This window comes from Triticum aestivum, chromosome 5B (assembly GCF_018294505.1).
Source record: "Triticum aestivum cultivar Chinese Spring chromosome 5B, IWGSC CS RefSeq v2.1, whole genome shotgun sequence".
NCBI lineage: Eukaryota > Viridiplantae > Streptophyta > Magnoliopsida > Poales > Poaceae > Triticum > Triticum aestivum.
This window is the reverse complement of record NC_057807.1, coordinates 429363583-429376015: the sequence shown is the minus strand read 5'-3', so window position 1 is coordinate 429376015 and position 12433 is coordinate 429363583. Positions and strand designations below refer to the sequence as shown.

Below are 12433 nucleotides of genomic sequence, written 5' to 3'. Positions count from 1 at the left end.
GGAGCGGATCCCGATTGGACGGCCCGATTTCAAGAACCCCCTCATGGCAAACCCACGGGGTAATCATGACGGGTTGCATGATGATGATCCCTATCGGCGCCCTACGCTTGCTTACTATTGGGAACAAGTGACAGTCTACACAGGAAGCTCGCATGTGCGATACAAGTGCTATATGAACGAGCTGGACACCTTGACTGCTGAGCAGGTTTTGAGAAGTTCGATGAGATAAAATTTAGTCAAGAATGAAACTTATGTAGCTAACAATGTATCTCTTTGTTTTGCAGGTATATTGGTTGCCTTATGTGGAAGATCGTGACTTTGATCTTAATGAGATGTGCACGCGTGATAGCCATCTTTGGCGGGCGAGGTGCCCAATGATATGCTTCTTCGCAGTCGAGTGGCACTTTGTAGACCGTGTGGCAAGACAATTTGGAAGAAGACAAGGTATTCCAATTGAGGAGAGCAAGGAGGAAATGCTATCTCTGCATCGGTAAGCAAGCATGCCTTGAGTATGTAGTAGAGCATTGAATAAGTCAATGTTTGCTAATGCTTTGTCCCGTGCATCATTTGTAGGTTCGATCGAAGGAACAATCAGGATATATCGGATTGGGCAAACAAACACCGTGCGTGGATAGAAATTTGGAATCAAAGAGACACGTTAGTGCAATCAGAGAATAGACCTCACAATCAGTCAGCATATCAGAAGTACCAAGTGTGGTATGCGGATCGTTACCGGTTAAAGCTGAAGCCTGGTTGGACTCATGAGGAGTGGTCGGAGTTGGTGTCTGAAGACCCGGAGACTGCACAAGGTTATCAAACCTTCAACATGGCTGTGAGAGACACCAGAGGGGCTCACGTTGACTATGCACCGATGCATGATGAAATGGTAGTCTGTTTGACCTATTCTAACATACTTGCATCATGTTGTCTTCTTTCAAATACATAAGTTTGGTGTGTTCATGAATTGCAGGGCAGAGAGTTGCTTCTGTGCGTCAACGATGCCAATGTTGCACTGAGTCATCCACCTGGTGGTGCATTATCTGAGAGGACTCTTAGGAGCACGATGGAGGTGTGATCAATATATTATAAAAGTTTCTTTTCGCGGATTATTTATGTGCATCTCATATCATAGCATATTTTTGCAGAAGTTCAAGAAGCGGTTTCATAAGATGGCAGCAATGCTTTCTTGCCATGGTGCTCAGTCCAGTGACGTGTATGCACCTGGTAGCCGCGCCGCCACAGCTAATAGACGGCGTTATCTACAGAACAATGAGGACATGGAGGAGGAGTTCCATGAAGAGGATCCATCACATCAAGAGGAGCCAACACATCATGAGGAGCATGAGTATGATGCAACACATGAAGAGGATCATGAGTATGATGCTGATGCTCCACAACCATCATAGGCTACACAACCAACACAAGGCAATGCTCCACAACCATCTAGGAAAGGCAAAGCCATAGCTAAGAGACCAGGCAAGAAAGGTAGAAAGAAGACATGGAACACACAATTCCATAGTCCGGAGTATCCTCATAAGCTTATCCCAATAGGAATGCAAAGATATAAGGACAACACTGAGGCGGAGGAGGAGGCATACAACGAAGAGGAGGAGGAGGAGACTAGCGAAGAGGAGGAGCCTACACTTGCAACCATGGTGAAGAGAGGAAGGAGGAAGTGAGCTTCTTGTTCCGGTTTGGCCCGCTCCAGCGAGGGAGAGGCGATGACGGTGGCGCGCATTTGGTGTCTTATGTGCTATCTTCTGTGTTCTATGAACCTGTCATACTATTATGAATTCTGTGAACCTGTGTATGCAAGAAGTGAGCTTGTTGTAGTTTGTTTCAATGAGCTTGTTCTAGTTTGTTTCGATGAACTTGGTGTAGTCTCTTTCCATGAACTCGTTTGAAAGTACTACTCAATGATGTGATTTATGTGAATTGTTGTTTCCTGTGATGTCTATGAATTCATTGATTGCCATGAAATCTGTCAAAAGGAGGACTCATTTACTCATTTATATGCACAGGGTAGGTACCAGACGCCAGGGTCCTTGGCGTCTGGCTATAAGTCAGGGGACCAAACGCCAGGATCCTTGGCGTCTGGCTATAAGTTAGGGGGACCAAACGCCAGGGTCCTTGGCGTCTGGCTATCGATTGACACCAGAAACAGGGTAAAGCAGGGGAGCCAGCACAGGGTAGGTACCAGACGCCAGGGTCCTTGGCGTCTGGATATAAGTCAGTTTTGTCTTTTCACTTGTAGTCTTGAATAACAAACATACATAAGCATTGCATAGTCTTTTCATACCACTATAGTTGAACACACACACAAGGTTCATTACCACGTTTGTCTACGATAATAGCAAATGACAAACATAGTTCATGACCACGATGGTCTACGATACAATGTCTCGAATGACATGCAAATTACAAACATAGTTCAAATTACACAAATAGTCTCGAATGAGAAGTTCATCACATACAATGAACATCACATATAACTCGGTTTCCTGTAGCAATGCAAGTCAACAACCCTTTTCCATTCTTCCAGCATTTCTTGGATCTTGTCATCACCAACAAAGTCTCGACAGTTCATGGACACAAGGTCTCGAATAACAAGTTCATACATTAAACAAAGTCTCGACAGTTCATCATCGACGCCGGTGCCTTTCCATTTGTCTACTGAGTAGTACGGGGCCACTTTCCCTTCTTGTCACGTGCCTCGTCCTCCTCTCGTGCATCGCGAGCCCTTGCAAGTTTTCTTGCCCTCTCTTCTTGACGAGCCTCCTTCTCTTTGCGTGCCCTCTCTTCCTCACGCTTCTTGCGCTCACAAGCCTCCTTCTCACGACGCTCCCGCTCCAATCCCCGTGCATAGGACTCCTCGAATAGGCGCTGCCTCCGTAACCAATCTCGACGTTGGTCCTCTTGGACATCTTTTGGTACCTCGTGATCTATCCAAGTGAAGTACTTGCAAAGTGGAGGAGGGGACTACATATAAACCATGTTTTTGTTAGACATATGAGTGACAACTTGTTGATGTTTTTTGAATGTACACCTAACATACCGGTGGTATGTCATATGCGTTAGTTGTCCTTCGACGATCATGTGCATAGTTGGGACACACGAAAAACCTTCTACCTTCTGTCCATGACTTGTTGCGGTCAGTGGACACCTTCAGCTTACAAACATCAGCACACCAACATGATGGTGTGTGCACATCCTTCTCCTTCTCCTTGTCCAAACTGGCCTCCATCCACGTCTTCGGCATGTCCTCTTGGTCCGCGCACGCCGGCCTCGTCCTGGAACCGGATGAAGCCATGCCTACAAAAAGAACAATTGTTAACACAAGACATAAAGAGAGTAAATGCGTAAATACAGTAAATGAATAAATGCTAGGGATTGTATGAACAAATAATATACCATTATTATTAGATCAACCATCTGGATTAAGCAAAAAACCGAAGGCCGATCCATTATCAACCATTCCTCTACGACGACCACCACCTCTAGCACTTGTGCTTCCTCTCCGACCACCACCACCTCTAGCACTTGTGCCTACTCGACCACCACCTCTAGCATTTGTGGTAGCTCGACCACCACCTCTAGCACTTGTGCTAGCTTGACCACCACCTCTAGCACTTGTACTCCCTCTACGAACACTAGCACCTCTAGCACTTGTGCTCCCTCTACGACCACCACTACCACCTCTGACACTTGTGCTTCCTCGACCACCACCACCGTCACCTCTTCCACCTCGTTCACCATCGGTGCCGCCTCCACGACTTGTTTTTCTTTTTTTGGTTTTCTTATTCTTGCATGTCCGCTCATTGTGTCCCCCTTCACCGCACACCCCACAGTTGATAGTGTCAGGAGCCTCCATGAAATGACCGCTACCAAATTGTTTCATGCCAGTGTATCCAGCCAGGTCATCCATATCACCCCTGAACCTCTTAGTTCTCCTTCTACCCTTCGTCTCCACCTTCAGAAGAGGGTCTGGCCTAATATGAGGGCCATGGTACTCAGGCCACTGTGATTGGTCCAAGAAAGGGCGAAATCTTGGCGCCCATGTCAACCTAGTAGCTTCCAGATGGAACTCTTGCATCCGCACGGTTTTTCCATCACAAACATGTATGTTTCTCGCCTTCGCCGCCGTTATCAAATGCGAGCATGGCCAATGATACTTACTAGGCCTCTCGCACTGGCACCACCGAGTCCTCAGTTTCACCTCAAATGCAGCACCACCATATTGTCTACCGTCTCGTGTTGTGCCACCTGGCTCATCAATTTGATAGATCATTTCAATTCTATCGAATATGATAACTTGTTGCCGTGAAGACTTGCTTGCTTGTAACTGCAACCATTCATCAACCTTTTCCGGATAATCCTTTTTTTCACCTATCCATTTTGCAGTCTCTTCAGAATGCCTCTGAAAGTACTCATTAAGCTTAAAGAAGGTGTACTCCACTATTGCAGTCACCGGCAATGCACGAGCACCCTTCAACACATTGTTGAAACATTCTACCAGGTTGCTCGTCATGTCGCCATATCGCCAACCACCATCGTCATGAGCGCGTGCCCACTTGTGCTTCTCGCTTAAATTCCTAGTTAAGAAGTCTTTTCCCCCTTCGTTCACCGCTGCAAAGAGTTTGTTGTACCAAGCATCGAAACCTTGGGTGGTGAAGGCCACACATACATGGGTAAGGTCTTTGCTGAGCTCCTTGCTCTTACATGCCCGGTAAAAGTTGGCCACGAAATGCCTCATGCACCATCTGTGGTGAAGCTTTGGAAATCCTGGAATAACAATGTCCATTGCCTTGAGTATGCCATGATGCCGGTCCGATATGATGCATACCTCCCTAGCCCCAATCACGTTATGCCTAACATGACCCATGAACCACTCCCAGTTGTCTTGGTGCTCGGAAGGCACCAAAGCAAATGCACACGGCAACACATTGTCGTTTGATGAGTGCGCCATTGCTACCATTAGTGTGCCCCTGTATCTACCGGTCAAGAACATGCCATCTATAGACAAGACCGGACGACAATGCTGAAACGCCTCCACACATTGTCCATAACTCCAGAAGGCACGATGGAATACTCCCTCGTGATCCTCGACCACATGAAACATGCCCGGGTTCCTATGTGCAATGGCGGCCAACAACCTTGGGGGCTGGTTGTATGCTTCTTCGTAACCACCATACAACATCCTAATAGCATTTGCCTTTGCCTTCCATGCCTTCCCATACTTGACTTCATAACCAAATTGTTTTTTCACCGTCCGCATGAGAAACCTCACTTTCACAGTAGGATCAAAGCCTATGTCTTTCATCCATTTGTATCCGAGATACTCAGATGTGAGTTGACGATGTGTCTTTCTAAGTCGTTTAGATGGAGGTTTGCATCTATGAGTGGCAACACAACTTTTTAACACCCATTCTTCGGTTTTTTTAAGCTTTCTTGCACGAACCTTCCATGGGCATCCTTCTTGCTCACACACCACGGTGTAATGCAACTTCATGTCGGAGTGCTCAACATAAAATGGCCTATGGTTTCGAATGGCATAGTCAGCCAACCAAAACTTCAGCATAGGCAAGCTCAGAAACTTCACTCCTTTCTTCAAATAAGCATTCTCGTCCTCATTCTCCACCCTTGGTTCTCCTGGATTCGGGCATGGTGTTGGCTCAATCGCCGTCATTCTCATTCCACCGTCAACAACAACTTTATGGGCAAGGCTGAGATCTTTAAACAAGTGAGTTCTTTTTTGTAAGCCCGTCAGCTCAAAGTGGATTTGGTTCTTCCTCCTTTGTGAATCCATCCTCGTCCAACTGTTCAACTGGACCCTCGTCATCCGAGTCATACGCATATTGACGCCTAAAAGGCAAGTCACGATCCATGTCCTTTTGCGCTATGTACGCATCCAAGTCACCAACATCATTACCATGAAACCCTTCCTCTTGCTCTTCGTCGTCATCATAAGCATCTTCATCCTCTAGAATTACTCCGTCACTAGCAATCACCTCAACTTCATTTGCTTGGCTAGTTGGTGGTTGGCTAGAAGCATTGGGGGCATACAACTCAACCTCATTTGCTTTAATAGATGGTACACGGGGATGTGGTGGGGGATAAACATTGGGGGCATCAACCACAACCCTATGCTCAACAAGTGGCACCATTGTCCTCTCGCTCATGTCATCCATTGGGGAAGAGACATGCCGGTTCAAATCAAAGGTAAACCGAGGAGATTCAACCTTGGTGGCAAACAATTCAAGTGACTTGTCTTCCGATTGGGATACTTTTTCCTTGTATACATCCCAATGCAAATCCGAGGTGATAGGCATACTTTTCAAGCGAGATTTGGCTCCAACTCCAACATCATACCTTCCTATTAACTTAACATCAACATTGGTGTCCATCCACTTCAAAACTTGTCTCACTTTTGCAACAACATCCTCATAGCTAGGGCTTGTATCAAAAACCAATGGTTCCTCACCCGTGTCGGCATTGTTACTCAAGAATGCCTCCTTGTCAATGTAATGAACATTAACAAGTCTCTCCATCTAAAAATAACATGAATGCATTTAAGACTTCAATGAGAATTGGTGTTTATCCAAATACATCTTATTATATCCAAATCATATCAACACTAAATTATTGGTGATGTCCACAAAAGTATCACTAATTAACACACACTAAGCAAAGTTAACCCTAATCACTAACTAACCCTAACCCCCAATCTTTCTACTCAACAAACATATATTCCTACTACACACCATGCATAGCACTATATTATCAAAGTTAACCAAGCCATTCACACTAACATAAGGGGAGAAAACATGAACTAGGGTTCCACCAACATGTATAAAATGCAACCAAAATAGCAAGATTTAACAAAAAATAATTGGATGATTTGGGGGAGATTATCAAGAGCAGCAAAGTGATGGAAAGATCCACCTAAGGGATGCACCTTTTGGAGAGGATTTGAGGGGGAGCTTGAGGGGTGGGAGAGAGTATGAGAGCTCCAAGTCTTCTTCAAGCTCGGGTTGTGGATTGGGGAAAGTGTGTGGGGTGGGTCCCACACACTCTCCCGTGGGGTTATCCACTTACCAGGGCCAGACGCCAGGGTCCCTGGCGTCTGGCCCCTTTGCCACGTCAGCAGGTCAACGGGCAGGCGGGCAGTGCGGGCCAGGGGCCAGACGCCAGGGATCCTGGCGTCTGCTTCGCAACCTAGACGCCAGGGATGTTGGCGTCTCCTAAAAAGGTCAGAAACGAATTTTTTTTTGTAAACGAGATCAAATTGGGATTTTGTTAGCCAAAGAGGTCGTAACAGTAATTTTGTCCGTACTGGGCTGAACAAAAGTAGCGATCACAACGGTACAACACCGCCGAGATCGCCCCTTGCTTTTCTGAAAACGAAAAAAAGGATAGCTCCTTCCAACTGACTGTGGCGCTTCTTCGAGACTGTGCGCGGTTCCTTCAGCGGCGGCGGCGGCGGCGTGATCCAAGCGGCGGCGGCGTTAGAGGCTGGCTGACTGTACAGGGTTCTGCGACAACCAGCTAACCGGTGCGCCATGTTTATCTGCCTAATCGACTGATTAGGGGTTCTGCTGGGTCGACAACCAGGTAACAACATGGGGTTCTGCTGCGCTTTCTTTTCCGCTTATTCTGTGCGTGATTCGGGTCATGACCTTGTTGATTCTAGCTAGGCGAATTTTATGTTAAATTGGTGCCAAAAATTCATGGTTAGGTGGTGTTTGTTTCTCTAGTCCTAGGACTTTTTCTAGTCCCTAAGACTTTTTGAAAGACTCTCAAGGAGGTGCTTCTGAGGACTTTTAGCAAAATGTCCTAAAAAAGTCTCACCCTGTTTGGTTTGCTAGAGACTTTTTTAGTCCCTACACCAAAAAGTCCATGGAAACAAACACCCCCTTAGTCCTCTGCCTGTATTTATATCAGCTTCCCACGTTAATCTGATTTCGTCAGATTGGTCCAAGTCTGAATGTCGGGTTGTGCCTGTAGAAATACTTCATCTAATAATAGATTATGTGATGATACAAAGCAAAACTTTTAAAATAGGGATATACTGCATATTTCTACTGGGTGCAGGCCATGACAAATACACTCATGTAAAAGTCAAACAAGCCTACCACAATGACTCTAGAATTATTTGCTAGAGATAGAACACTAAATCTGCTAGCAACTTTCTCAAGGAGCTGATCTCATAACGCTATGAGGTTATGCATTTATTTCTCAAAAAAGCATAAAAGCAGTCTGTCTGTACATTAAAATTTATTTTGAGAAGATGAACTAACAGTTTACAAATACACTCACTAACAATGTATTGTACCTCTAATTGAGAAGCTACTTTTCATCTCTGCAAAATTAAGATACATCCTTGTCATGTATCACGTCAACAAAATGATTGATGTGACGAATGTGTATACATTAATCATTATAGACAGTAAACAATATGAATATACCTTGTAGTTTTTTATTTGAATGTCAAATTCAAGCGCCCTTCAAGCTTCTACTAGAGATAGAAATCTCAATCAAACCCCATTTATTTATTCAATCATTAAACATGAAAGTTGCTTCTGAGTTGAAAATACCATTATTCTTATCCCGGGGTCCTCTAAGGTAAATTGAAATCACCACCAAAAAGTGAGGGCCATGAGAAAGATTTCATGACATCATGCAATTCAGTAATAAATTCAAGCTTATGTTTAGGGTAAGCAGTCCGATGCAAAATCACAAGATGCCATAAGAAACCATTACGTTTGGTCTTGACAGTAGCAATAATGCAACAATTCCTAGTAGAGATACCAAATATATCAAACACATCATTTTTAAGCTCAGGTAAATCCCTCGAGCAGTGTTCCTAGCAGGCAAAAAAAGAAAGAAACATACATCATCACATCTACCAGATGAGGTCATAACAAAACCATCAGATAGTATCTCTCTTTTATTCTCTTGAAAACCTACATAATAAGCATCATACTTGGCAATGGTATCACACAGGCAGTACATTTTTTTGGTTTTGCCGAAGCGTGCATTGAAAACCCCCACATTCTATGACCAGATGAAAAAAAGTTGAGGCCATTTCAGAAGATCAAACAATATGGTAAAAACTGCCCGACACCCGCCTTCCCAGCCTACCACCCAGTAGATGCAATTTCCTAAGTAGAAATAAGTAACATATGCAATTCGTTTGATACACACACGGCTGAAAGAGATTTCCTTGATACCTGCAATTACCACTAACACCAGGCCTTGTGGCCTGTCTCGTCCATTCAAAATTTATAATTTGAAACATTAGGTGCTTGGGCCAAACTGTATGGTGCTGGGCCGATCGCCGGATACCTCCTTTTTCATTATTTGTATGTAAATCAGGAGGTAGTAAATCCTATTCGACACTCATTGCGTCGAACGGCCGACCAAACACACAGCAGCCAAGCGACCAACTGAAACAGGCTGGCCTATTTTGTTGTATGATAGTTCTCCTGTTTTGGGAACCTTTTGGAAGATTTAGGTCTGTTTTTTACCTGTTTTTCCCCATTTCCTGCTGTTTCTATTTTTTTGTTTTCTTCAGGGTTTTTTCTTTTGGTTTTTATTTTCATTTTAAAACCATTTTTTAAAGTTTGGGATTTAAAAAATAGAATTTAGAAAATATTCATGTTTCCAAAAAAATCAATTTTCTAAGTATTGTCTAGAATTTCAAAAATTGTTCATACTTTCAAAAAATATTCATAAATTTAGGAAATGTTCATTATTTTGCAAAATTTCTTCGGGAACTCTAAAAAATGTTCATGTTTTCTTAAAAAAAGTGATAGGATTTTTCAAAAAATGTTCTCATTTTTTAAAAGAAATCACAAATTCAAAATTTATTTGGGCATTAAAAAATGTTTCGGTCTTAAAGATTAGCACAAAAAATTACCGTGTTTTCTTGAAATTTGGGTTTTTTAAATAATGTTTTCCAGCAAATATTCAGAAAATATCAAAATTGTTTGCATTCAAAAAATATTCGAAGATATATACAAAAAACAAGTTGCTAAAGTACCCAACTGCTAGTGCCTGGAAAGGTATGGTGCCTAATCACTATAGTGCTTCGTTTTTCTACGGTGCTGCTGACTACAATGCCTTGGCCGGCTCAGTAGTTAGATACAAAGCATTGCCTTCTTGAGGCAACGCGCGTCAAATAGGTGCTCCCAACTGGGAATGCTCGCTTCTATAACCTTGTACAGGCCAACACGAACACCATATACTCTTTTTAAGAGGGTCACCATACATTGTTGTTTGCAGGAATTGATTAATTGAGCAGTTAGAGTATCTACAACTATACTTACCAAATATGACCCCAATATATATCTGGACACGTCCGCGGACTGACAGACAGGACCTGATCACCCTGTTCGCCATCGCCGTTGCAACCACACTCACCATTTCAACACCCTTATTTTCGTAGTAGTCCATGCAACATTCATTACATCTATGTACTGCATAATACATCAAGAAAGCAAGCTACATTTGAAAAGGAAATTACTCTAATCCTACTCATCATCAATCGGAGATATCGATGACCCCATTGCTGGAGCCGCCGACCGCGCGGTCATTGGCGGTGGGGTGAAGCTCTGGCGCCTCCTCCTCCTCGTCCTCATCCACAGAGAGTCGCTACCGCTCCATATCGGTGAGGTGGATAAGGTGGTGGTTCGCCATCACCTCCCGCTTGGATTAGATCGAGCAATCAGAGTCCAGGATGGCCTAGTTTCCAGACACCAGTCTGGGATCAACGACGAGCCCGGTGAAGGCGGCATGGCCTCCTTACCCGGCCTCCCATTGTGCCTCCACTCCTCGTCTTGGCATGGTGGAACCGCCCCTCCTCCTCAGTCCCAAATCTGCTAGGCTCAGCCTCCATGAACGCCTCCTCCTTGTGCTCTGTCACCTCCTCCTCCTCGCTGTCCTCCTCTGCAAGGTGAGGAGCGCGACGCTCTTCGGTAGCGCGTTTCTCCCGTACGATCTTCGAGCGGAGCTCGGGCGTTAGACTCTTGTAATAGGTGATCTTTGTCGGACCATGGCGGACAACGAGGTTAGCGCAGAAGGGGAAGGAGATGGGGGATATAGTGGCGGCCAAGATTGGGAGGGAGGATGGAAGTGTAGCGGCTAGGGTTTGCCTTCGCGGTCCATCTTAAACATATCCGGGTTCTTGGCCCATCGGGCGGCACACTATAGCTGTGCCATGAATGAAGTCACACCTTCCTTGACGGACCATCAGGCAAGGTCAACGCAAGCAGCACCACTTAAGCTCCGGTGAGCATCGGGTCACGGATCCCACCCAAATCCAAGGCACGATCACCACTTCACCTACCACAGACCACCGTCAGGATCTGGCGCTCGACCTGCCGACGCCAGAAGCTCCGCCTCCAACCGCAGCGGGCAAGAGGAAGCGGCGGCACCGTGGGCGTCAAGTTGTGCTCGGTATCGAGCCGGCCCTGCTTTCCTCCCGCCAACAACAACTTGGCCCCAGCCCTGCGCCACCCCGCGATGGATACAACTGCACACGTGCCTGCCCAGCTCGACCACGACCAGCCACCTTACCGACTGTGGCCAGACACCTTCATCTCTGCCTCACGAGCTTTCCCTCATCCTCCCATCTCATGCTCCATGTCGTGCTCGTCGCTAGCTGAGGACCGAATCGCACACGTCTATAGCATGTTGGCCCCCGGCTCGGCCACGGCCAACCATCTCGTCGGCTGTGGCCAGCCAACTCTAGCTCCACACCACGCGCTTCCCCTCCTCCTCCCGTACTCCACTCCACGGCGCATCGCAACAACCTAGCGCATGATCATGGAAGGACTGTGGGCCACTGTTGTGAATGATCCCACGGTTGTTGAGTGCAAGTGAGCTGCAGGGGAGTATCCCGCCGCTGCCAAGCGCCGGAGGCACGATCTCAAGTCTGTCACGTGCCCAGGAGAAGCTTGCGCCGCCAAGGACTGACATGTGGACACAGAGGGGCTTCGGTATATTTTGAGGCTGGGGACGAGCCGGGGTGGAGCTTGCAGTTGGGCAACCCACCTCGCCGCCGCAACACTCTTTTCAAGTAGGTGGCGGCATTCGCGCACTTGCTTGTCGCCTAGGCGACCCCGCGTCCCCGACTGATCGTACGTGTGCACACAAGTTGCTCGGCAGAATGTACTTGGAAGAGAGAAGTGTGTGCTCACGATGACGGGTGGGCCATATCCAGTTTAATTGCCCAATCAGATGGTGTTAAGTTTTTTTTATCACGTCAGCACTTACAGCGGGCCTCATCCGCCAAAAACGGTGTCAACATGCATTTAGTGACTTGTCCGTGTTATCGACACACTGTAAGCACAATAGTAATGGTTTTTTTTTATTCAAGCTCTACAATTGTGGAGTTTTTTTTTATGATTTACTCCTTTTTTTAATAGTTTGG

At 45.7% G+C, this 12433-nt stretch overlaps 1 protein-coding gene across 1 annotated transcript; it reads left to right on the top strand.

Moving 5' to 3' along the window:
- Nucleotides 1–570: 570 nt before the first annotated feature.
- LOC123114833 (uncharacterized) lies at nt 571–1406 on the top strand. The gene is made up of 3 exons (XM_044536229.1): nt 571–886; nt 971–1069; nt 1146–1406. The coding sequence occupies exons 1-3, from the start codon at nt 827–829 to the stop codon at nt 1404–1406; spliced, it is 420 nt and encodes a 139-aa protein (XP_044392164.1). The 5' UTR covers nt 571–826.
- Nucleotides 1407–12433: the final 11027 nt, after the last annotated feature.

Bases quoted from the DNA above. Each gene is read 5' to 3' on its own strand.
- LOC123114833 (XM_044536229.1), top strand. From the start codon at position 827: ATGGCTGTGAGAGACACCAGAGGGGCTCACGTTGACTATGCACCGATG. The intron at 887-970 runs GTAGTCTGTTTG...CATGAATTGCAG, and splicing joins CACCGATGCATGATGAAATG to GGCAGAGAGTTGCTTCTGTG. The intron at 1,070-1,145 runs GTGTGATCAATA...ATATTTTTGCAG, and splicing joins CTCTTAGGAGCACGATGGAG to AAGTTCAAGAAGCGGTTTCA.